Genomic DNA, 25,867 nt, shown 5'->3' on the forward strand with positions numbered 1-25,867 from the left:
ACTCTCTTACCATCAATATTGCCACATAACACATAACCAAAATAATTATAGAGAAAAAGGAGAGAAATAGATAATGCTCTGTAACCATATGGTCATCTGTAGGTGCAAATTCAGACACCCTCAAGTCATCAAGGGCTTACAAGATTATCAGGTGCTATCCTATGTAGAAAGTAAATGCTTAATTTTTTAATTAAAAGTATTTATTTTTGGCTGCTCTGAGTCTTAGCTGTGCCACTCAGGATCTTTGTTGCCACACGCAGGCTCTTTAGTTGTGGCATGTGAAAGTGTTAGTTGTGGCACATGAACTCTTAGTTCTGGTATGTGGGATCCAGTTACCTGACCAGGGATCGAACCTGGGCCCCCTGCATTGGGAGTACAGAGTCTTAACCACTCGACCAACAGGAGGGTCCTGAAAGTAAAGATTTTAGAACTACCCTAAACCTGGTGGCTCAGAAAGTAAAGAATCACCAGCAATGTGGGAGTCCTGGGTTTGATTCCTGGGTTTGGTACATCCCCTGGAGGGGAGCAACTCACTCCAGGATTCTTGCCTGGAGAATTCCCATGGACAGAGGAGCCTGTCAGGCTACAGTCCATGGGGTTGTAGAGAGTAGGACATGACTAAGCAACTAAGCACACACCCAAAATCTAGCTGAAGAGAAGGAATATATGAGTTCTTTTTGTCTGACAGCATAACATCTGTCCTGAGTTCCTTGATTTCTGCTGCATTTTCCTAATCTTACATCACTTTAGGGACTGAGACCCATTTTCTCCAAGATTTGCTAGAGGATAACTGCTCAAGTGTTTGTAGGAATACGCATTTCCCAGGAAGCCTTTAATCAAGTGACAGAAGCTGATATCGGAACTCCACGAAAGGGGGCTGCAGAGACAGGGACTCCTGATTATAGTGGTCACCCAAAGAGGTATCTTACATCAGTAGAAGGAGCAGTCCCAGGCTGTGGTAGATGTAGTGAGGATGCTGAGCAAGAGGAATCCAGAAGGACTCGAGTTGCATCCCCACTGCCTGTTTTCGGAGGCCCTTATAGACTACGATCACGAGGGTCACCCTGACTTCCAACTTGGAATTCTCAAGGAGACTAGGACCTTGATGTAAGACAAGCTGCTCCATAAAGCAGAGAGTGGAGTTACAGGGTTCGTCACATGTCAATGTGAGGACGTGAAAGTGGACTCACAGTAGCACACACTGCATCAAAGGAGGCCCTGGAAAATCTGTCGCTGTGGTCCCCAGGAAGCTCAGGGCACAGATGGCAGGTTGATTTCAGTCTGGAAATTCTCATTGAGGTGAGGCCTCTGTCTAATAGGATCAGCCTAGTTTTGTGGGTGGATGAACCTGAGCCCAAGCAGGACCTCAGATGACAATGCTGAGTGTTAGAAGGGACCCCTGGAGAGGGAGCCAAACAGCATTCTGTAAATTCTTAGCTCTGAGAGACCTAGAGGACCTACTTCTGAGTGGTCCCCTCATTCCACCTGTGTGGTCTCAGGGAGGGCATGGCCTTCTCTAGCGGGATAGGGCCCCAGATCTGCAGAGGGGTGTCATCTTGACCATAACTGGACTTAAGGTGAGGAGGATCAGTGCTAATGAGAGGATCTCTCCCCAGAGAGGGAGGCTTACAGAGTGGCTCCCCTCCTGACAAGCAGAGATTCTCAGAGCAGTGCCCTGATTCCCTCTACTAGGGACTTGGGAAGGCGAGGGCTTTGTTTGGGGGTGTAGGACTTGGGTTCTTAGATGGAGGCGTTCAGGGCTCTGATAAACTGCACCCGGAGGACCCTGAGAGAGAATCCAGGGACGGATGAATATTGAGCTACCGGGGTTCCCGTAGCACGCTGCCCTTGCCGTCGTCCCTGTGCGACCTCACGTAGGACCTTACGCAGCTCCCCTCCACTTCCGCTTCGAAGGCGAGAAGCTCGACGGGTAGCCGCAGCGACCGTTTGGCGGAGACTTAGTGTCCAGGACTCGTCCGGAACCAAGGTGAGGACCTAAATGGAGCTGAAGGGACTTCCCAACCCTCCCAGTAATAAAAGTGACCCATCCACATCCCACCCCTGTGATATGGCTCTTGTGGGCCCTTCAGTGCTATCGGCTGAATGTGGTCTAGAGTGTCTCAGGCTAAGGCGTTGGTCTGTGGGGGTAGGCCCGGATTCTACCCCGGAGGAGGTCTAGGACCTAGGTAACAGCTCTGAGGGCTGATGAGCAGACTTCGACACCGCAAGGGGGCCACACAGTGACTCCCCTGTACTGGGCGCTAGGAGGCCCGGGGTAGAGCTGGCCAGCTGTGGTGCCCCCTGGTGTCCACTGGAGCTGGTTTGGGGGAGTGAGAGCCTTGCTCTAACAGAATAAAACCAGTTCAACAAAGGGAGCTAGTCCCCAACATGATTCATGGTTGTGACGCTGAGTGAGGATGGGGGCCAGTTCCGTAAGAAACGGGGCCGCATAAAGCGCCAGCCCTGTTGTCAGGCCTGGGAGAATCAGGCGTTTGACATGACACTTCCTGGGACATCTCAGGGAAGTGAGCAACCAAGTCAAAGGGGGCAGCCTCAGGTTGGCAAGGGAGGGTTTCAGATTTGCAAGGAGTCATGGTGAGAACCTCGGGGGCTGTGGGGATGTTCCATACCACATCATTCAGACCAAATCCTCCCTTTCATCATCTGTGGCAGACCTCAGGAATACATTTCGGTCCCCACTGTTGGCTAAGGAGTGGTCAGCTAAGGGAGTGGTCAGCAGAGGGAGAACTTTTGACCTTGTCATGAGTCAAATATAGACCTTGGTTACTTCCATGTCCTGTCTATTGTAAATAGTACTGCAGTGAACATTTGAGTCCCAGTGTCTTTTTCAGGTGTTTCCTCAGGATATATGCTCCGTAGTGTTACTGTTGGCTCATTTGGTAATTTTATTCCTAGGTGGGTTTTTTTTTTTTTTTTTTTGGTGCAGAGTGAATTAAATCAGAAGAGCAAAGCCAGTATCATATATTAATGCATATATATATATATGGAATCCAGAAAGATGGTACTGATGAATCTATTTGCAGGGCAGCCTGGATTTGCAGACATAGAGAACACACTCATGGACACAGTGGGGGAAGGAGATGGAGGGGCAGATTGAGAGCGGAACATATTACCATATGGAAAATAGATAACCAGTGGGAATTAGTTTTATAACTCAGGGAGCTCAAAGCCAAGGGTCTGACAGCTTCAGAGGTGTGGGATGGGGTGGGAGGTGGGAGAGAGTTTCAAGAGAGAGGGGGCATATAGTATACCTATGGCTGATTCACATTGATGTGGGGCAGAAGGTAATACAATATTGTAAAGATATTATCCTTCCATCAAAAATAAATAGATTTGTTTTAAAAAAAGTCATGTAGAAGAAAAGAGAAGCAAAAAAAATTTTTAACTTTGAATTGGGATCTTGCATGGTACCACAGGGACATCAACCTGCCTGCAACAGCATCCGTTCTTAGGAGACCATGTTTGGTAAGATGAGGTCATCTTCACTTCCTCCTGTTGGGACACAGGGTGATTGGCTTTTACTATCAGACAGGTATCAGTTCCGGAGAAAGAGGAGGTTGTCTACCAGGAGCTCAGTTGAGGAACCTGAGTGAGAACTCAAGAGTGTCTATTCCAACCCTTGGATTTCAGCCTAGGAAATCTCAGGTATGGGCTGTGAGTTTGAATATGTCCTTTACTGTTTTATGCCAAGTCTAGGGGAGGGGAAACGTCTAGTCTGAAGGTGCAGCCACCAGTCAGCAAATGGAGAATAGTGCCCAACGTGTTAAGGAGCCAAGGTAAGGACCATGAATGATAATCCCAGTGAACTCAGGATAGAAAAGACCCTACTGAGCTCTCCGCACAGAGTATCCCCTGGGAGGGAGGTGGACTGAAGCATCCCTTCACTTGTTTCTGGATCATGTGTAGGTCTAAAATGTCTGCATCAGAGTAGCAGAGAGGAGGGTGCCCAGGCTCCGCCAGGACTTGATGTGATAATACTGAAGATGAGCCGAGAGGACCCCACTGCCAGCACCTGCTGTCACCTCAGTAAATCCAAAGCAGGGCTGAGAGGACCCAGATGAAAAGTAAGGCCTCTGTTCTTCCTCTGTGGGATTGTGTCAGGACAGGCTGACCAGGAAAACAGGGGCCTTGTGGGTTCCTAGGGCAGTGTCCTCAAGGACACCTGCAGAGGCGGCCTTTGATTAAGCCAAGGTAGAATCTCCCAGTTTTAAGGTGGTCATGCCACCTCATTCTCCAACCTCCAGGTGCCCCAACCTCCTGTCTGTTGGCCCAGACTCCTGCCTGCGGTCCCTGACCACAGCCATCATGCCTCGTGGGCAGAAGAGTAAGCACTGTGCTTGTGACAAATGTCACCAGGCCTGGGCTGAGGCCCAGGGTCTTCATGATCAGGCTACCACATCTGGGGGAGAAGAGACCACCTCCTAGTCCCCTCCTGATTCAGAGAGCGGTCCCTCAAGCTCATCTGCTGCTGGCACCTCCAAGGGGCCTCAGGGAGCCCAAGGCACCACCAGTGCTGCTTCAGGTGCTGTACGCAAAAGATCTGGTGTCGGGCGCACAGCACGCTCGAGATCTGGTGTAGGTGCCGCAGCACGTTCAAGATGTGTTGTAGGTGCCGAGGGCCAAGTTCAGGAAGGTGAAAATTTCTCCCAGGCCTTGGCTGCTGCTGAGAGCTCTCACACAGATCTTCTGACCAAGGAGGAGAAAGAGCCCCTTATAGGTTGGTTGGGGAGTGTAACATGCCCCAGGCAGTGTTCTCAGCCTGAGCAGTCGCTCACCTAACGTTCAGGATTCTCGAGGACTTGTGACTCCCGCGTAGGAGGGTGCCCAGGTCAGTAGACCTTTATCTGAGGTTGGCCGGCTCAGGTCAGTAGAGAAATATTTCTAAGGTGTGCTTGGAGGAAGGACAGCAGGCGTGCCAAGCCCATATCACCAGAGACCTCACGGAATCTTCCCTGTTGCTGTGGAAGATCCTTGTAAATGTCAGAAAGAGTTGGCCTCATGTCCTTCTCAGGGGTAACAGAAAAGTGATGAGCTTGATTTGAGGCGGAGGTCTCAGGTCAGCAGAGGGGGAATTCTTAGGCCTTCACCTGAGTCAGATTTAGGGTATGGAGTCAGCACCCCCAGTGGGATCACCATCATATGTGTTCTCAACCTGCCTGATGCAGTTGTCACTCATGGCATGGCAGGTGTGGTCAAGGGATACCACCCTCACATCCTTTTGGATCTCAGGAAATGTTCTCAGACCCTAAAAGAGTGGAGCCCTCAGGCCCTGCCAGCATCCAGATCAAGCAAACTGAATGAGGACTGAGGAGCCCACCCCCTTTTGGATAGAGGGGTAAGAGGGCCTGGCCCTGCACTCAAGACTGCAGTCCCCAGGGAAGGGTATGGGGCTGAGCCACCACCCCTGCCCCATTAGTTTTTAAGTTTACTTTTTTAAGCAGTCTTAGAGTGACAGCAAAATGGGGCAGAAAGTATGGAGAGTTCCCATATATCTTCCTCCTGGACACATGCACAGCCTCCCCTACTGTCAACATCCCCCAGCAAAATAAGCCATTTGCTACAATCTAGGAAGCTACATTATATATCATTAGCACACAAAGTCCTAGACTAGCCCACTTACTTACATTAGCTTCTTTCTTGGTATTGTACCCTCTGTGAGTATAGACAAATGGATGATGACTTGTATCCAGCCTCATGGGCTTCCCTGGTGAGTCAGTGGTAAAGACTCCACCTGCCCATGCAAGAGACATGGGTTCAATCCCTGGATGGGAAGATCCCCTAGAGCAGACATAGCCATCTCACCAAGTATTCTTGCCTGAGAAATCCCATAAACAGAGGAGTCTGGTGGGGTACAGTCCATGAGGTCGCAAAGAGTTGGGCACAACTGAGTGACTAACAACAGCACCCACCCTTGTAGGGTCACACAGAGCAGTTTCACAACAGTGAAAAGCTCTCTATCCTCTGTTCATCCCTCCCTCCCTGACCCCCAACCTCTGGCAACCATTGGTCTTTTTACTGTTTCTATAGTTCTGCTTTTTTCCAAAAGTCATATACTTGGAATAATGTAGTGTGTAGCTTTTTGAGAATAATTTTTTTTTTTTTAGTAATACACATCTAAGGTTCCTCCATATCTTTTCATGGTTTGAAAACTTATTCATTTTTAGCATTGAACAGTATTCTGTTACTTATCCCATTACCTGCTGAAGGACACCAATGTTGCTTTTTAAGTTTTGGAAAATATGAGATAAGCTGGTATAAACAACTGCATGCAGGTTTTTGTGTTGATGTAAGTTTCCAGCTCATCTGGCTAAACACCAAGGAGCATGACCACTAGATCATAGGGTAAGAGTATATTTACTGTTTAGTCACTCAGTTGGGTCCAACTCTTTGCCACCTCGTGGAATATGGCCCATCAGGCTCCTCTGTCCATGGGATTTCCCAGACAAAATACTACAGTGGGTTACCATTTCCTCTTCCAGGGAGTCTTCCCAACTCAGGGATCAAACCCATGAGTCTCCTGCATTGTAGTTGGATTCTTTACCACTAGCCCAAGAGTATGTTTCAGTTCAGTTCAGTCACTCAGTCGTGTGCAACTCTTTGCAACCCCATAGACTGTAGCATGCCAGGCCTCCCTGTCCATCACCAACTCCTGGAGTTTACTCAAACTCATGTCCATTGAGTCGGTGATGCCATCCAACCATCTCATCCTCTGTCGTCCCCTTCTCCTCCTGCCCCCAGTCCCTCCCAGCATCAGGGACTTTTCAAATGAGTCAGTTCTTCACGTCAGGTGGCCAAAGTATTGGAGTTTCTGCTTCAGCATCAGTCCTTCCAAAGAATATTCAAAACTGATTTCCTTGAGGATGGACTGGTTGGATCTCCTTGCAGTCCAAGGGACTCTCAGGAGTCTTCTCCAACACCACAGTTCAAACGCATCAATTCTTCAGCGCTCAGCTTTCTTCACAGTCCAACTCTCACATCCATACATGACTACTGGAAAAACCATAGCCTTGACTAGCAGACCTTTGTTGACAAAGTAATGTCTCTGTTTTTTAACATGCTGTATAGGTTGGTCATAACTTTTCTTCCAAGGAGCAACCGTGTTTTAATTTTGTGACTGCGGTCACCAGCTGCAGTGATTTTGGAGCCCCAGAAAATGAAGTATGTCACTATTTCCATTGCTTCCTCATCTATTTAGTTGGTTTAAGAAAATGACAATTTATTAACATACGATTGACATACAAAAACCTATACATATTTAATTTATTGATGAGTTTGGAGAAAAGTCTACTCTTGTGAAATGACCACCACAGTTTATGCTGTAAGCATATCCATTATCTTCACAATTTTCCTCTCTTCCTTTTTTAAAGTATATTTTTAATCGAAATATATTTGCTTTACAATATTGTGTTGGTTTCTGCCATACATCAACATGAATCAACAATAGGTATAAATGTGTCCCCTCCCCCTTGAACATCCCCCCACCTCCCACTCCTTCCCACCCCTCTAGGTTATCACAGAGCACCTGTTTGAGCTCCCTGCATCACACAGCAAATCCCCATTGGCTGTTGATGTTCCATATGGTAATGTGTATGTTTCAGGATTACTCTCAGTTTGTCCCTCCCTCTCCTCCACCCCTTTGTCACCAAGTCTGTCCTCTATGCCTGCGTCTCCTTCCTGCCCCGCAAATACATTCATCAGTGCTGTCTCCTAGATTTCATGTGTATGTGTCAGTATATGATGTTTATATTTTTCTTTCTGACTTTCTTCACTCTGTATAATAGGCCCTAGGTTCACCCACTACATTGGAACTCACTCAAATATGGTCTTTGTTATGGCTGAGTAGTATTTCATTGTATACATGTACCAAAGCTTCTTTATCCATTCGTCGATGGACATCTAGGTTGCTTCTGTGGTCTATCTGTTGTAAATAGTCCTGCAGTGATAATTGGAGTACATGTGTCTTATTCATGCCTGGAAAATCCAATGGACTGAGGAGTCTGGTGGGCTACAATCCATGGGGTCATAAAGAGTCGGACACAACTGACTGACTTCTCTGTGTGTGTGTGTGTGTGTGTGTGTGTGTGTCTTATTCAGTTATGGTTTCCTAAGGGTTTATGCCCAGTAGTGGGATGGTTGGGTCATGTGGTAGTTTTATTCCTAATTTTTAAGTAAACTTCATACTTTTCTCCATAGAAAGAAAGAAAGTGAAGTCACTCAGTCATGTCCAACTCTTTATGATCCCATGGACTGTAGTCTGCCAGGCTTCTCTGTCCATGGGATTTTCCAGGCAAGAGTACTGGAGTGGGTTGCCATTTCCTTCTCCAGGGGATCTTCCTGACTCAGGGGTCAAACCCAGGTCTCCTGCATTGCTGGCAGACACTTTACCCTCTGAGCCACCAGGGAGGCCCATAGAGGCTGTATCAATTTACATTCCCACCAACAATGCAAGAGAGTTCCCTTTTCTCCACACCCTCTGCAGCATTTATTGTGTATAGATTTTTTGATGATGGCCATTTTGACAGATGCCTTCTCACCCTTTATGTTCTGTATCTGTGATAAGAACACTTACCTTAAGATTTGACCTCTTAGAGAGTGTACAATATAGTATTCTTAACTATAAGCTCTATATTATATAGTAGATCCCTAGACCTTATTCATTTTGTATAATTAAACTTTGTAACTTTTGATTAATACTGAGAATTGGAATACTGCCTGCTGTATCGGTGAATAAACAGTGTCAGTTATCAACAGTTGCAGCCACCACAGATGGTGAACCCTGAGGGAACACAGGATGTAAAAATACAGGATACAGGCCCCAGATTTGTGAAGTTCATATCAAAGGAATGATTTCAGTGAGCTCCGATTCTTGCATTTTTCCATATATGGAAAAGTGCTAAATTCCTTAACCTGGGTTATCTGGTTTTCCTTCACTTATCCTAATCTTTTGATATTCAGACTACCTACCCTTTGCTGCAAAACTTCTATGTAACCTGGCTCCTCCCCTCCCTTCCTTGGAGCAGTTCTCTCAGGGTTACTTGAGATGCTGCCTCCTGGGTTGAAGTCCTAAAAGTTTGTACCAAAGAAAACATACCTGTCAACTTTTAAGTTGTGAATGTTTTTCTAAATTTCTTTTAATGTATTTATTTTAATTGGAGGCTAACTACTTTACAGTACTGTAGGGGGTTTTGCTATACCTTGACATGAATCAGCCATGGGTATACATTGTTCCCTTTCATGAACCCCCCTCCCACCTCCCTCCCCATCCTGTCTCTCAGGGTCATCCCAGTGCACCAGCCCTGAGCACCCTGTCTCATGCATAGGTTGTGAATGTTTTCTAAATCTGCAATTCCTTCTCATTCACCCTCCCATAGACCATGACAACCACCACTCTACTCTCTGTTTTTTTGACTTTGACCATTTTAGATTCTTCATATAAGTGACATGCAGTATTTGTCCTTCTGTCTGGCTTATTTCACTGTAGCAGAAGGTCCTCTAGGTTTATCCACACTGTCATAACTGGAGAGGTTAGCTGTTTTTAGGCTGAATGATATTCCATTGTATGTATATTTTGCATCTTCTTTATCCGTTCATCTGTCGCTGGACACCAGGCTGCTTTCCTTTCTTGGCTATTGTGAGTAGTGCTGCAATGAACATGGGAGTGCAGAGCTCTCTTTGCGGTCCTGATTTCAATTCCTTTGGATAGTAGTGAAATAGCAGAAAGTATTATGTGTTATTTTTGATTTTTTGAGGGACTGCTATACTGTGTTCCCTGTAAATTGGCTGCACCAATTTACATTCCTACCAGCAGTGTTGAATATATATAGTTTACTAAGAAACTTGCAAACTTTCTTCCAAAGTGGCTCTACCATTTTGAATCACCACCACCGAGGAATGAGAGTTCTTGTTGATTCACATCCTTACCAGCATTTGGTGTTGTCAGTCCTTTGAATGCTGGCCATTCTGAAAGGCATGTCGTGGTAGCTGCTTGTTTTTTGTTTTTTTTTAATTTGGAGTTCCCTAATGGTATATGATTCCTTGGTGGCTCACATGATAAAGCTTCTGTCCCCAATGCCAAAGACCCGGGTTCGATCCCTGAGTTGGGAATATCCCCTGGAGAAGGAATTGGCAACCCACTCCAGCATTCTTACTTGGGAAATCCCATGGACAGAGAAACCTGATGGGCTACAGTCCATGAGATCGCAAAGAGTGGGACACGACTGAGTGACTTCACTTTCACTTCCGATGGTATATGATGTGGAGCATCTTTTCATATGCTTGTTTGCCATCTGTGTATCTTCCTTGGTGAGGTGTCTATTCATATCTTTTGTTCATGTTTTATTATGTGTTTTTTCTTATTAATATTAAGAGTTCTTTGTATATTTTAGATTAGAGCCTTCATCAGATATGTCTTTTGCAAATATTTTCTCCCAGACTATGACACATCTTCTTGTTCTCTTGGTGTATTTTTATAGAGCAGAAGTTTAAAGGGAATGAAATCTAGATTATCAATTATTTCTTTCATGGAGCCCCATCACTTTTTTCTGTGATGATATTTTATTGATTGGTTTGCTCTGTGGCACATGGGATCTTAATTCCCCAACCAGGGTTTGAACTCACACCCCTTGCACTGGAGGAAGTTTTTGTAAAATTTTAGCTTTTTTATTTTGTATTGGGGGATTGCAAATTAACAATATTGTGACAGATTTCAGGTGAACAGTGAAGGGACTCAGCCATACATATACACGTATCCACTCTCCCCCAAACTTCCATCAATATTGCCAGATTATGTTAAGCAGAGTTCCCTGTGTGATACAGTACATCCTTGTGGCTTATTCATTTTAAATATAGCAGTGTGTACATGTCCATCCCAAATCCCCTAACTATCCCTGTCCCACATCCTTCCCCAGTAGCAACCATAAATTTGTTCTCTGAGACTGAAAGTCTTTCTATTTTGTAGTTAAATTCATTTGTATCATCTCTTTTTAAATTATACATATAAGATATGTCATATAATATTTCTCCTTCTCTGTCTGAATCACCTCAATCAGTATGATAATCTCTAGGTCAATCATGCTGCAGACTGGCGGTTGCCACAAGACGAGGTTGCAGGATGGATGAAATGGGTGTAAGTGACCAAATGGCATAAAGATTCACAACTTTCACTAACAAAATAAAGAAGCCCTAGGGATATAATATACAGCATGGTGACTGCAGTTAATCATTCTTGTTGTTAAGTCGCCAAGTCGTTTCCTATTCTCTGCAACCCCATGGATTGTAGCTTGCCAGCCTCCTCTGTCTTTGGAATTTTCCATGCAAGGATACTGGATTGAGTTGCCATGTCCTCCTCCAGGGGATCTTCCCGACCCAGGAATCAAACCCTCATCTCCTGCATTAACAGGCAAATTCTTTACCACTGAGCCACCAAGGAAGCCCATAGTTAATAGTACTGTATTGTATATGTGAAAGTTCCTGGGAGAATACATACATATATATATATATATATATATATATATATATATATATATATATATTCCTTTTTTTTAATTTTTATTTTTACTTTATTTTGCTCTACAATACTGTATTGGTTTTGCCATACATTGACATGAATCAGCCACGGATGTACATGAGTTCCCCATCTTGAACCCCCCTCACACCTCCCACCCCATATCATCTCTCTGGATCATCCCCGTGCACCAGCCCCAAGCATCCTGTATCCTGTATCAAACATAGACTGGTGATGCATTTCTTACATGATAGTATACATGTTTCAATGCCATTCGCTCAAATCATCCCACCCTTTCCCTCTCCCACAGGGTCCAAAAGTCCATTTTAAACATCTGTGTCTCTTTTGCTGTCTTGCATACAGGGTTATCATTACCATCTTTCTAAATTCCATATATATGTGTTAGTATACTGTATTGGTGTTTTTCTTTCTGGCTTACTTCACTCTGTATAATAGGCTCCAGTTTTATCCACCTCATTAGAACTGATTCAAATGTATTCTTTTTAATGGCTGAGTAATACTCCACTGGGTATATGTACCACAGCTTTCTTATCCACTCATCTGCTGATGGACATCTAGGTTGTTTCCATGTCCTGGCTATTATAAACAGGGCTGTGATGAACATTGGGGTACATGTGTCTCTTTCAATTCTGGTTTCCTTGGTGTGTATGCCCAGAAGTAGGATTGCTGGGTCATAAGGCAGTTCTATTTCCAGTTTTTTAAGGAATCCCCACACTTTTCTCCATAGTGGCTGTACTAGTTTGCATTCCCACCAACAGTGTAAGAGGGTTCCCTTTTCTCCACACCCTCTCCAGCATTTATTGCTTGTAGACTTTTGGATCACTGCTATTCTGACTGGTGTGAAATGGTATCTCATTGTGGTCTTGATTTGCATTTCTCTGATAATGAGTGCTGTTGAGCATTTTTTCATGTGTTTGTTAGCCATCTGTATGTCTTCTTTGGAGAAATGTCTATTTATTTCTTTGGCCTATTTTTTGATTGGGTGGTTAATTTTTCTGGAATTGAGCTGCATAAGTTGCTTGTATATTTTTGAGATTAGTTGTTTGTCAATTGCTTCATTTGCTATTATTTTCTCCCATTCTGAAGGCTGTCTTTTCACCTTGCTTAAAGTTTCCTTTGTTGTGCAAAAGCTTTTAATTTTAATTAGGTCCCATTTGTTTATTTTTGCTTTTATTTCCAGTATTCTGGGAGGCGGATCATAGAGGATCCGCTGTGATTTATGTCTGAGAGTGTTTTGCCTATGTTCTCCTCTAGGAGTTTTATAGTTTCTGGTCTTACATTTAGATCTTTAATCCATTTTGAGTTTATTTTTGTGTATGGTGTTAGAAAGTGATCTAGTTTCATTCTTTTATAAGTGATTGACCAGTTTTCCCAGCACCACTTTTTAAAAGTGAGTTATAGTTGTTGTGGGCTTCCCTGGTGGCTCAGATGGCAAAGAATCTGCCTGCAATGTAGGAGACCAGGGTTTGATCACTTAGTCAGGAAGATCCCCTGGAAAAGGGAATGGATACCCATTCCAGTGGGTAATTCTTACTTGGAGAATTCCATTGATAGAGGAGCCTGGTGGGCTACCATCCTTAGGGCCAGAAAGAGTGGACAAAGACTGAGCAACTAATACTTTCACTTCATTTTCATAGTTGATGTATAATATTTTATGTTTCAGGTACACAACAAAGTGATTCACAATTTATAAAGGTTATGTTCCATTTACATAAAGTATAAAATATTGGGTTATTATAAAATATTGGATATATCCCCTTTATTGCAATATATCCTTGTAGCTTATCTATTTTATACATGTTAGTTTGCACCACTTAATCTTCTATCCCTGCCCTTACCCTCCCCCTTGCTGCTCTCCACTGGTAACCACTACTAGCTTGTTCTCTGTATCTGTGAGTCTGCTTCATCTCCTTAGTCTGTTTTATTTTTTTAATTCTCCAAATAAATGGTATTATACAGCATTTGTCTTCCTCTATCTCACATATTTCAGTTAACATAATACTTTCCAATCAATCCACATTCTTGAAAATGGCAAAAGTTCATTCTTTTTTATGACTGAGTAATATTCCATTGTGTGTGTGTGGATCTTTTAGAATTTGTGGGATTTTTTTTTCATTTTTAGCAGTAATTTAAAGTAAGTTGAGCGCTGAAGCATTGATGCTTTTGAACTGTAGTGTTGGAGAAGACTCTTGAGAGTCCTTTGGACTGCAAGGAGATCCAACCAGTCCATCCTAAAGGAGATCATCTTGGGTGTTCTTTGGAAGGAATGATGCTAAAGCTGAAACTCCTGTACTTTGGCCACCTCATGCGAAGAGTTGACTCATTGGAAAAGACTCTGATGCTGGGAGGGATTGGGGGCAGGAGGAGAAGGGGACAACAGATGATGAGATCGCTGGATGGCATCAACAACTTGATGAATATGAGTTTGAGTGAACTTCAGGAGTTGGTGATGGACAGGAAGGCCTGGCGTGCTGCGATTCATGGGGTTGCAAAGAGTTGAACACAACTGAGCAACTGAACTGAACTGAACTGAAAGTTTATTCACGTGTTAATGCAGGTTATTCTAACTTTTAAGGTAGCATCACATGGCATACTTCTGAGTACATTCCTGAAATATTATTTTGTACTTATTTCTGTTTTATAGATCTATGCAACCTCTGGTACTGGGGAGGCTATCATCTGGGTTCTGATTGCATAGCAGGGGACAAATGGACACCAGAACTCTAGAAATCATGAAAGCAAGAGACCACAGTGATCTTAGAGTAGCAAACCAAGTGCCGCCATTAGTGTTCATGTCTGGACAATAAATTCTGTTGCAAAAGCAACCTTAGGTAGTGTGAATGGGTAGTCTTTAGGGGAAGGAATTGTCAGAGAGAATACACTGCTTCGATATGGGCTGCCATTCTTTTTCGTAATTGTGCTTTGCCAGTGAAATGTATCATCCCCAACTGGACCTGCAGAATATTGTGCTGGACGGTCACTGGCCACATCACTAAGTTCCTTATTAATCCATTTCAGTGCCACAGTCTGTGCTTTTTGTCTGACTCCTCACTGTCTCAGTGTGCGCTCAAACGTCCGGCTAAACCTCCTGATTATCTGGTGGCTGGGAAGGACTATCTCTTCATCTCACACTGGCTCTGCCAGACACAGGTGCCTTCTTAATAACCAGGGAGGTTGGACTGGGGAGGGCTCCCTGGCAGAGGGTAGATGAGGCTGGAGGGGAAGGGGACACGAGCAGTGGAAACACTTAGACTCAGACAAGCATCGAGTACCTGACAGAGACCATCCAAATTAGTGGGTTATTTTTTTTTTTCAGATATACACCCAGGAGTGGGATTGCTGGGTCATTTGTTTGGTCTGTTTTTAGATTTTGAGGGCCCTCCTTACTGTTATCCATGGTGGCTGCACCAATTGACATTCGCACCAACAGTGTACAGATCTTGTCCACATGCTCACCAGCATTTGTGACTTCTCTTCCTTTGGGATGATAGCCTTCTGATAGGTGTAAGATAATACCTCATTGTGGGTTTAATTTGTATTCATATGATGATTAATAATGTTGAACATCTTTTCATGTGCCTCTCGGCCATTTGTATGTCTTCTTTGGAAAAATGTGTATTTACGTCTTCTGCCCATGGACGGAGGAACCTGGTGGGCTGCAGTCCATGGGGTCGCTAAGAGTCAGACAGGACTGAGTAACGTCACTTTCACTTTTCACTTTCATGCATTGGAGAAGGAAATGACAACCCACTCCAGTGTTCTTGCCTGGAGAATCCCAGGGACGGGGGAGCCTGGTGTGCTGCCGTCTATGGGGTCGCACAGAGTTGGACATGACTGAAGCGACTTAGCAGCAGCAGCAGCCCATCTTTTTCTTGATTTTTTTAACTGTTGTATAAACTGTTTATATATTTTGGATATTAACCCCTTATTGGTGATATCATTGGCAAATATTTTCTCCCATATAGTAGGTTGGCTTTTCATTTTGTTGATGGTTTCCTTTGCTGTGCAAAAGCTTTTAACTTTAATTACCACCCATTTATTTATTTTTGCTTTTATTTCCCTAGCTTTAGGAGAAAGATCCAAAAAGAATATTGTTATGATTTATGTCAAAGAGTGTTCTGCTCATATTATCTTTTAAGAGTTTTACGGTTTCCATTCTTATAGCTAGGTCTTTAGTCCATTTTCCATTTACTTTTGTATATGGTGTTAGAGAATATACTGATCTCATTCTTTGAGAGCTATATGTCTAAGGATGAGATTACAGCATAAATACAATTTAGTAATGTAAAATTAAATATGCTTTTACACTTGAGCCAGTAATTCAGTGTTTTCAGAAATTAACCCTGAAGAGACATCCACAACCATATGAAAATACGTAAATGTCCATGCATATGTTAATTGAGGCAACATGATATATCCACAGAGTGGAGTACTACGAAGCTATTAAAAGGGATGAGTACAATTTTGTAAACTAATAAGGGATGCTTCCATGATAGATATAGATATATAAAAGAATGTGGGAGTTTGGGGCTAATGTCAATGATACCAAGTCCAGCGCCTTCCCGTTCTGGTATGAAGAGGCTTTGAGAGCTGAAAGAGAGAGCCAGAGCCGGAGCTGCAGCCAGGCTCCTATGGTGCCAGGGCCAGTGCACTTTCCGGAGCATGTCCAAAGCTCCTCCCACCCCTAGTGAAGTCTGAGCAGATACTTCACATTATATTTCCAGAAAGCAGGCAATCTTCCAACTAGCAGAGGACCACGGTGGGGCTCATGGAAATTCAGCATAAAACATAATTGTTTTCCTATACAATATGCGCAAATTGCAGATTTTTCTTATTTTTTCTGTGTTTAAATGTTGTTCCTTTTAGTTAAAGATGTGTTTAGATTCAGAGTCCAAGTATACTAATGGCACAGTTCCCACATGTACCGCAGATTATCAAGTTGAAAAATAAGAATTTTCATAGTACATAGCACAGACTGAAATCCTTGAATCGTTTCTTGTCATTTGGAATAAGACAACATGATATTAGAATATGGATTTTTTTCCTGAAAATGGAAATTTTTCCACAGTGAGGTCTGTGTGATCATCAGATATAGAAAAAAATCCTAAGAGGTAATCACTTCTTGGTTTGTTTTATTTGTTTTAGTCTTTCTTTGTAAAATTGAAGTTTATTTACCTGGATTGGCTTAGCTTATTTAAGAATATGAGAGAAGTGAAATCCCAGTAAAATTGCTTTCTTGCACACTTGCACTATAGTTGTTCAAATATGAACTTAGCATCTGCTCTTTGGAAGCCTTCTGGGTAGTTTTGAGGATGCTAAGAAAACTAAATTCAACCCCTTCTTATAGAATTCTAGAGTCTAAGAGCAGCATTCATATAAAGTAGCTGGTGACCTGAGATCTAGCGGCCCAATAAAAATGAGGTGTAAGGAGGTGAGGGGATTTAGGGCTTCCTCATGAGGCACCTAGTGTAAATACACTGAGGCAAGGCACTTGGAGACTTTAGGGCAATAAAAGTCTGGCAGTGGAAGGTAGTTTTAAGTTAGGCTACATGGCGAGCCCACCAGGGAGGCTGTGGAAACACTGAATAGGGGTCAGACCCTCAGATGCTGGGTCTCAAACTTGAGAGGCTTAAGCCTGGAATGGAAAACTACCCTGAATGAACTACCCTTCATTGTTTTCCATGTAGCTGCCCAATTTTCACAGTAGCACTTACTGAAGAGACTGGCATTTTTGGTTTGCAAGTATTCTGTTCAGGATTTTTACATCTATGTTCTTTAGTGACATTGGCCTGTAATTTCCTTTTTTGGTGAATCTTTGTCTGATTTTGCTATCAGGGTGATGGTGGCCTCATAGAACAAGTTTGGGAGTGTTCCTTCCTCTGCCATTTTTTGGAAGACTTTGAGATTGATAGGTAATAACTCTTCTCTGTTTGATAGAATTCATCTGTGAAACCATGTGGTCCTGGACTTTTGGATATTGGAAATTGTTAAGTCACTGTTTCAGTACTTGTAATTGGTCTGCTTACATTCTCTATTTCTTCCTTGTTCAGTCTTGGAAGGTTGTACCTCTCTAAGAAACTATGTCTTCTAGGTTATCCATTTTATTTGCATATAGTTGTCTGTAGTAGTCTTTTATGATCCTTTGAATTTCACACAAGTACATTCTTAATGAAATCAGCCCTGATTACCTTGGTGTGGTGAGAGCATAGAGGTAAAATGAGGGAGTGTAAAACAGGAAAATGTGGCCCCCCTGCCATAAGAACATACCCTGAGCCCTGGTTAAAGGAATTTCATACAATTGGACACATTCTGGTATTTCCTCACTAAAAAGTCTAGTCCTCTTCTGTATGAGCCAGAATAGCGGGGAGATAGCATTGAACTGCTTATAAATGTGTGTGCGTGATGTTAAAAATGAAATTTTGCCAGGAGAAATAACCATTGGTTCTGGTCTTAAAGGTAATGGGCTACATAGAGGCCTTGGGTTGAATGTGTTTCCCCAGGAAATTGCCCAGATATCTAGATTTGCTTGTCTGTGTGTGATCTCTGCTGGAGTGGTAAAATGTTTTGGTCATCTACCAGAAAGATTAAACCCCAGCATGCTCAGAAAGGAAGTGAGGAAATCATTGTTTAAACATGTGTGGCCCTGAATTGTTCTCTCAAACTCAGCCAGAGTTTAAGACAGCTTCCTCTTTCACTTTCTTCAACATGATGCAATCACTCTTTCACCTTCTGCCTCACTAGGTAAGTTTTTCAAGGTAGAGGGTGAGACAGAGTCTAAGCGTGCATATGCCCATCTTCAGTAGACAAGCATGCCTTCAGCACATGGCAGGGTGGAAATATTAGGAGCCTCTGACCAAATGGGCTCCAGTCCTGAAAATGGTGGGACAGATTCCTTGGAAGCTGGGTAGCACACTTGGCTCTCAAGCTACAGTTTGACAGCCACATATAATGGAAAAATTTTCAGGGTTCTTTAAGTGAACCCTCAGATCCAAGCTAGTCACCTTCAGACTGTCCATTCTTCTCAGTGGTTTCTCTAGGGAATTCATACAGCCAACTCTTCCCAGAAACCAAACTAGGAGATGGAATTGGGTCCTAAATTAAGGGGTGATGCCTCTAGTTTGCCCATTTTCTCCCTAGAAAGGAACAAAGCACTCTGAGCCACAGATAGACAAGCCCTGATGGCTTTCCTACAGCTCCCATGAATGCAGGGGTTTTCCAGGGGAAGCCAACATTTCTGCCTCATCCAGAGACCTCAAGCTCCTGATAAGAGTGCTGGTTGAGGTCGACTGCAATCCATGAAGGCTGGGAAGAAGCATCAAGCATTGGTTAAAGGCAGTTGGTCCAGGCTCTGTTTGCTGGCCAAAATGTAAACTATTTTGAGCACTACGTGGAAGTGCAGTCTATGGAGTTGCAAATAGTCGAACATGACTGACTGACTGAACTGAACCGAACTGAACAGTGGAAGAAATTGGTCATTCAACTGCAGAGCTCAGTTTGGGCTGATGAGTGGCCAGGAAGAGCCAGGACAGCTAACCCAACAGTAATATAAGTCCATCCAGGCACCAAAACTCCAAACTTTATAGCATATAAAGAGACATGTGAAGGAAGTTAAATCTATGATAATTACCTTACTTAAATACCCATGAATCCAACCTTGTCAGTGCTTATATAATACTCCAGTCTGGTGGGTACAAAGATTTGAGACCTGGGATTATCATTTTGTACAATATTTGAGAATCATTAACCAAATTGAGGATGATTTCCCATAAGATTGAAGAATGTACAAAGAGAGATGGGTGGGGGGATTGAAACATAAAACATCGACCAACTTAAACTTGTTTTGCTTCCTTAAAACAGGTTGCTGGTTAATGAAACCTCGAGTTATTTTTAGAGGCAGCACCAGGCATGTGCAAAAGGGAGCCCCTGTTTTCAGGATGACCCCCGAACCAAGAGGGCTCAGTCTGTGAAACTCTGAGAGTAGGAATGTTGCCATGGGAGAACTGTATGACGTCCTTCAGTATGGAAAATCTGACTTCTAGCAGCATGAATAGCTTACATGAACTAATTCAAGACTAGCCAATTAGCTTCCAAGTTTGCAGTTCCCCTAAACCCTTTAATTTTACCTCAAACTCTAGATTGAGGAGACAGATTTGAGAGCCCTGCGTCGTGTCTTCTTGCTACTCCATGTTGGATTAGTTTTTCTCTCAAAAGCCTGTTCCATAGTATTGGCTTCTATGTGCATCAGGCAGCGAGCCCTTGCTGGGGACACTAGTGACTGATAGGCCTGGAGTTAGATTCCTCTCTGAATTCCTCTAGATCCCACACTGTTACACTCCTCTTGACCCTAAGCAGAGCTTGTGTTGTTTAACACTCAAATGTATATTGGGATAAAAGTAAGGACTCTGGATATATTCCAGTACACTTCTTTAGGCACAAAGCCTTGAAGGCTACCTCAGTAAATGACAGCAGTGAGGAGGAGAAACAGATGATAGTGACAATAAGATTATCTCTCTATGTGGTGTCAGATAAGCTCAATTAGAATAGCTCAAAGCCATCTGGCTCCTTTCCTTTAGAAGTGTGCGTATATCTCAGATATGGTGGGTTGGGTTATAGATCACTGCAATGAAGTGAATATGACCATAAAGTAAATCACAGGAATTTGGGGGATTCCCATGTTTATAAACGTTGTTAATCCTATTGTATACACTTACTAGAAAATCTCTAAAAAATGTATATAGCTTAATTTACATATATAAGAGAGTTACTTAGTAAGAAAGACAACTGATCAGAGCTCCATAAGAAATAAAATAAGGAAAGAGTTTAAAATATTTAAAGAATTAACAATATGTGGAACAGGGACCCCAAGTGAACACTCGGTTTTGGAAAAATGGTGCCGTGGATATGTTCAATGCAGGGTTACGCAAACTTTAAGTTTGTAACGAAGCACAATACCATGAAGCATGATTAAATGAAGTACAATGTTTTAAAAGTATGCCTGTAAATCAATTAAAACAAGTCTCAAAAGTCTCTGGCTTTTGAAAAGGATGGAACAGCATTTTTCTCTGAGAGTGCACCCTATCCTGCCCCGTGCTTTCTGTGTTATTTTCCCCATCTCAGGTCTAGTCTGGAACATGGAACTGTAAGTTTGCATTACGGACACTGTTCAAGAGTTTGCCGGGATGTGGTGTTCCCCAAGAATCGTTTAATAAAAGAGATAGACAAAAAGAGGGCCTCCATGAGTGAGGACTGGAGAGACAACAACTCTAAAATACAGGTCATTCAGAGACCTGCCCAAACTTGCTCTCAGGCCTAGAATGCCCAGACAGGACATTCCCTCTTATAAGCCTTATAGTTCTCTGTGAGGTCAAAGTCTCAGTCTAAGAAGAATGGCCTCAGTTCAGCAGAGGGAGAATCTCAGGTTGGAGGGTCAAGTCCTAGGACTGACCAGGACCATGGTGAGGTCCCTGAGTGAAGAAAGAAGTGTCACTAGACCCACAAATAAGGAGGCTTTACACACCCCTACCCCTATTCTTAACCCCAGAGGCTCCAGGCAGAGTTATAGGGATGGGAAGCCTCCTCATTTCTGTCTGGTCTCAGGGAGGGAAGGGCTTCTCTGTCAGGGTCAAACTCCAGTTCTGCAGAGGTGGGTGCCTTGGCCATCACCACAGTGAAGGTGAGGACCATCGGTGCTAATGAGAGGGTCTCTCCCACCAAGGAGGAAGGCTCACAGAGTGGTGCCCCTCCTGTCAAGGAGAGATGCTCAGAGACGTGACCTGACTCCCCTCTAGGGATTTGGGGAGGCTAGGGCTTTGAGGGCAAGAGGACTCAAGTCCATAGAGCAAGGGTTCCTGGGCCCTGATAGATGGTACATGGAGGACCCTAAGCGATGACCCACGGACAGCTGAACACTGAACAATGGGGTCCCCACAGAGCCCTGCCCCTGCCATCATCCCTCAGAGATCCTGCACAGGGCAGCCTTAGCTGGAAGTGGCTCCCCCCACAATTCGTGCTGGTGGCGGGGAGCTCGGACTTCTGTTCAGGGTGTTCCTTTGGAAGAGAGTGGATTCCCAGGACTGACCTGTAGGCAAGGTGAGGACCTGAATGTGGAGTCAAGGGACCATTACCCCTCCTGTAACAAAACGAAATCCACAAAGTCTCGCCTCTGTGGTTGGCAGGGGACGGTTCCTACAAAACTGTTAGGCTTACTTCTTTGGTAAATCTTGATCTAAGAGATTCTTTAAGATCTAAGAGATTACTTGATTTTGGGAATGAAGGAAACCTAGGCCCTAACTCTAGTCACTGGGAGAGCCCCAAGTGCTAACGGGGTACTGGGCAGTTAAGATGGTGACACAAAGCGGTACTGAGGTGCTCAATTCCCGGACTTCTCCCCTGCCGAACTCTAGGAGGTGAAGCTTTGTTTGGAGGCTTGTGGACACATTTTAGGTGATGGAGGTGTGTCGGGTCTGATAGATGAAGAAGGGGACTCCGAATGAGGACCGTAAAAACATACCTCCCCACCCCTGCCCCTCGGCCTTCACACAGCTCCCCTGCTAGCAGCTATCTGAGACCCTGAGCGTCATGGCCGGATATGAGTCATCCTCACTTCCCATCTACAGTTTCCAGGAAGTAAGGACTTAAGTTTGAGGGCCTGGCCTCTGGCCGGTGGAGGGTGGATTCCCAGCGCTGGTCCAGAGTTGAGGTGAAGACTGAATCGGAATTGAGGCAGGGGCCACTCAGCCCATAACAAAGAGGGCTGCTGCTGCTGTAGGCCCTGGGAAGCCCCAGCAGAGCCATCAAATTGAATTTGGCCCAGGAAACCTCAGGGATGGGATGGCTTTGGTCAGGAGTAGCCCCTGCTTGCAGATGGAGGATACCTCGGTCCTGACTGCAGTGATGTGAGTGCCCTAAGTACTGATCGGGGGCCCCTCCCCATTTAAGGGTGGTATCACAAAGCAGAGTGCTTATGTATCTGGGATGCTCCAGCGAGGGGGTAGTCACGTATGTAGCACCCTGACTTTGCCCCTCCAGGGACTCGGGGAATTCAGGACTTTGCTCTGAGACTGAGCTACGCAGGTTATTGGGAGGAGTCCTGAGTTCTACCCAGACCTGAGCAAGGACTAAGGCGGACACTGACTGAACTTAAGTTCTCATAAATTTTGGCCCTTTTCCATGTCTAGAGTATCTGTGAAGATAAGCAGTCTTCTAACTTCTGTCTGGAGAGTTCAGAGAAGTGAGGGTGTTGGACTAAGTGAATGACCTCAATTATGCCAAGGTAGGAGGCCCAGGGCTTCAAAGGAGTCAGGATGAGGACCCTGAAAGAACTGATGATTGCACTCACCCACCAACAGGGGAATCAATAGAGAGTACCCTCTGCACCACCCCCACCTGCCGTGCAGCACTGAGAAGCCCAGGCATGGAAGTCAGGTGTATGGGAACCCTCACTTCTGATGGTATGGGATTGGTGAGAGCCTTTGTCTGAGAGGAGGTACACCAGGGCAGCAGACACGGGTGTCCCAGGCTCTACCTAGAGCCAAGGAAAGACCCTGAAAGAGGACGGAAAACCCCAGTGAGCCCAGGACAGAGTTCCCTAGAGCTGAATGCTGTGGGTGCCCCCTGCCAGGGACACTAGGCTGAGGTACCTCTTCACTTCTTCAGGTATCACAGGAAGATGAGGACCAGGCTCTGGGGTATAAGCTTAGAGCTGCACAGAGGAGGGGGCCCTGTGCCTGCCAAAAGTTGGTGCGATTGTCCTGAATATGAACTGAGAGGACCCCCCACCTTTCAGAATGGAGGGGGCTGTCCAGAAGGACTAGACTGGCCACTGCTCCTCAGCCTCAGGAGGCAGCAGGCAGGGCTGGCAGGCTGAAGCCTGAGTCTCACCTTAATTATTTTGACAGAGTTTTCAGAGGACAGAGCGATCAGAAAAGAAGTCCTCTGGGTTCGCAGAGCAGTGCCCACGTGGAAACCTGCAGAGTGGGCCTTCTTAAAAGTAAATTGGTGCCTCCCTGCCACAGCCGCTCACACCCTTTCACCCTCTCTCCTCTCTGCCCAGATCACGTGCTGTTCTACCTGCACTCCTGCCTGTTGTCCCTGACGACAGTCACCATGCCTCGGGGTAAGAAGAGTAAGCTCCACACCTGTGACAAACACCGCCAGGCTCAGCATGGCACCCAGGATCTGAGGGGCGCTCAGGTCACTGCCACCACGATGGAAGCACTCTCTTCTTCCTCCAATCCTGGTCCTGGGGTTGATGCTAAGGGAAGGTCCGGTGCTAGGTCTGGTAACCATCTCAAGCGTCCTCGGGGGGCCCTGACCACCACCCCTGTGCCTGCAAGTGTTTCTCCCACAAGATCATCCAAAAGAGCCATTGGGGAAACTGGGAAAACACACAATTCCTCTCTTGCCCCTGTCTCCAATGTGCGGTCTGGAAAACACTCACTAACCAGGCCGACAAATCTGTTGGTGCAGTTCCTGTTACGCATGTATAAGACGAGAAAGCCCATTAGGAAAGTGAATATGCTGAAGATTATCGATAAAAAGTACCACAATCGATTCCTCAGGATCCTCAAAAGAGCTTCTGACAGCATGGAGGTGGTATTTGGTATTGACGTGAAGAAAGACAACACTGCCAAACATTCTTATGTCCTTGTCAGCAAGATGAGTCTCCCCCGCAATGGGATCGTGCACCGTGGCAGGGGTTTTCCCAAGACCGGTCTCCTGATGAATCTCCTGGGTGTGATCTTCATGAAGGGCAACTGCGCCACAGAGGAATACATCTGGGATTTCCTGAGTAAGATGAATATCTATGCTGGGAAGAGGCACTTCATATTTGGGGAGCCCAAGAAGCTCATCACCCAAGATTTGGTGCAGCTGAAGTATTTGGAATATCGGCAAGTGCCGGGCAGCGATCCAGCATGCTATGAGTTCCTGTGGGGTCCGAGAGCACACGCTGAAACAAGCAAGATGAGAGTCCTGGAGTTCCTGGCCAGGATTAACCATTTGGATCCCAGTGCCTTCCACTTTTGGTATGAAGAGGCCTTGAAAGATGAGGAAGAGAGGGCCCAAGCCAACGGATGTCCCAGTGTTCCTCCAGCAGTTCCTTCCACACCTAGTGAAGCTGAGGCAAATTCTGCACTTTGTGGCTCAAGAGAGTAGTCAGTGTTCCAAGAAGTATAGGACTGGACCTCACCGAGGGTTCACAGTGTAAAATACCTTGGTGTTCCTGTTCTGTATGGGGAATTGAGATATAAACCTGTGTTTTTATGTTCTTGCTACTTTTCAAATGTTGCTCCTAAATGAAAGCTTATCTAGCATATGTTTACAGATTCATCAGTCACACTTAACCATTTTTTGTTGGTCTTAAGGATAAGAGTTTTTCTGTTGTGTAAAGCAAATGGGGAAGCCTCCATCTTATTTAGTAAGCCAGTGAAAGATAACATGGCATTGCAATATGTTATTTCCTTGAAAATACAAAAAACTAGTAAAATATGTGGGATCAAGAACTAGAGGAAAAGGAAGATGGTTGGTATATGCCTGGTTAATTCAAAGTGTTGAAATAAATTCTAATAATTTCAACCTCATGCTCACAGGCTCATTTATTCCCCAAACATGAACTGAGCCTCTGCTCATACTATGCTCCATGCTAGTACTTGGAGAGCTGAGAAAAAGATCTAGCCACTGACCATAAAGTTACAGAGTCGAGAGGCAGCTGTCATGTAGAGGAAATGGTGACATGACAGCAGTCAAATGTGAATTCCCTGATGCAAGGTAGCGGTGGGCCTTGGGAAAATGGAAGTCCTTCAGTGGGAAGGATTATAAGTTGCGTGCATGGCGGGCTGGATGAGGCTGCGGTAATCGTGACCAGGGACCAGGTTCTCATGTGGTGGGCTGCATAGTTTAAAGACAAAACCTGGGATAGGGAACTGCCTTTAACAGAGGCACACTTCACTCTGTTGCACTTTGCTTTATTGCATTCACAGGTACTGCTTTTCTTTTCTTTTTTCTTTTTCTTGACCAAATTGAAAGTTTGTGTTAGTCAACCTAGCTTCCAGCAAGTGTTTCAGCTCCATCTTTCCAATACCATTTGCTCACTTCATGTCTGTGTGTCACATTTTGATAACTCTTGCAATGTTGACACCCTCAGCAGCAAAAAAGATGGACTCACAGAAGTCTCACATAATGATTAGCATTTTTTTCTTAGCAAAGAGGTGTTTTTAATTAAGATATATATATTGTTCTGAGACATAATGCTATGCACACTTAATAGCCTACAGTATAGTGTAAACATAAATTTTATGAAAACACTGGGAAATCAAAAATTTC

At 44.5% G+C, this 25,867-nt stretch overlaps 1 protein-coding gene and 1 non-coding gene across 3 annotated transcripts; one reads left to right on the forward strand and one right to left on the reverse strand.

Annotated features, from left to right (window-relative positions):
• Nucleotides 1–332: 332 nt before the first annotated feature.
• TRNAG-CCC (transfer RNA glycine (anticodon CCC)) lies at nucleotides 333–404 on the reverse strand. Its single transcript has one exon. It is a non-coding gene; the product is annotated as a tRNA-Gly (tRNA).
• A 3,143-nt stretch (nucleotides 405–3,547) lies between these two features.
• On the forward strand, nucleotides 3,548–25,120 carry LOC138929883 (melanoma-associated antigen B3-like). Of its 2 annotated transcripts, none has more exons than XM_070289574.1 (2): nucleotides 3,548–3,666; nucleotides 23,598–25,120. In XM_070289574.1, the coding sequence occupies exon 2, from the start codon at nucleotides 23,651–23,653 to the stop codon at nucleotides 24,698–24,700; it is 1,050 nt and encodes a 349-aa protein (XP_070145675.1). In that variant the 5' UTR covers nucleotides 3,548–3,666; nucleotides 23,598–23,650; the 3' UTR covers nucleotides 24,701–25,120. The 2 variants fall into 2 exon arrangements, with proteins under 2 accessions (XP_070145675.1, XP_070145676.1); XM_070289575.1 differs by lacking the exon at nucleotides 3,548–3,666 and adding an exon at nucleotides 22,242–22,440.
• Nucleotides 25,121–25,867: the final 747 nt, after the last annotated feature.

This window comes from Ovis canadensis, chromosome X (genome assembly GCF_042477335.2).
Source record: "Ovis canadensis isolate MfBH-ARS-UI-01 breed Bighorn chromosome X, ARS-UI_OviCan_v2, whole genome shotgun sequence".
In the NCBI taxonomy this organism is placed as follows: Eukaryota; Metazoa; Chordata; class Mammalia; order Artiodactyla; family Bovidae; genus Ovis; species Ovis canadensis.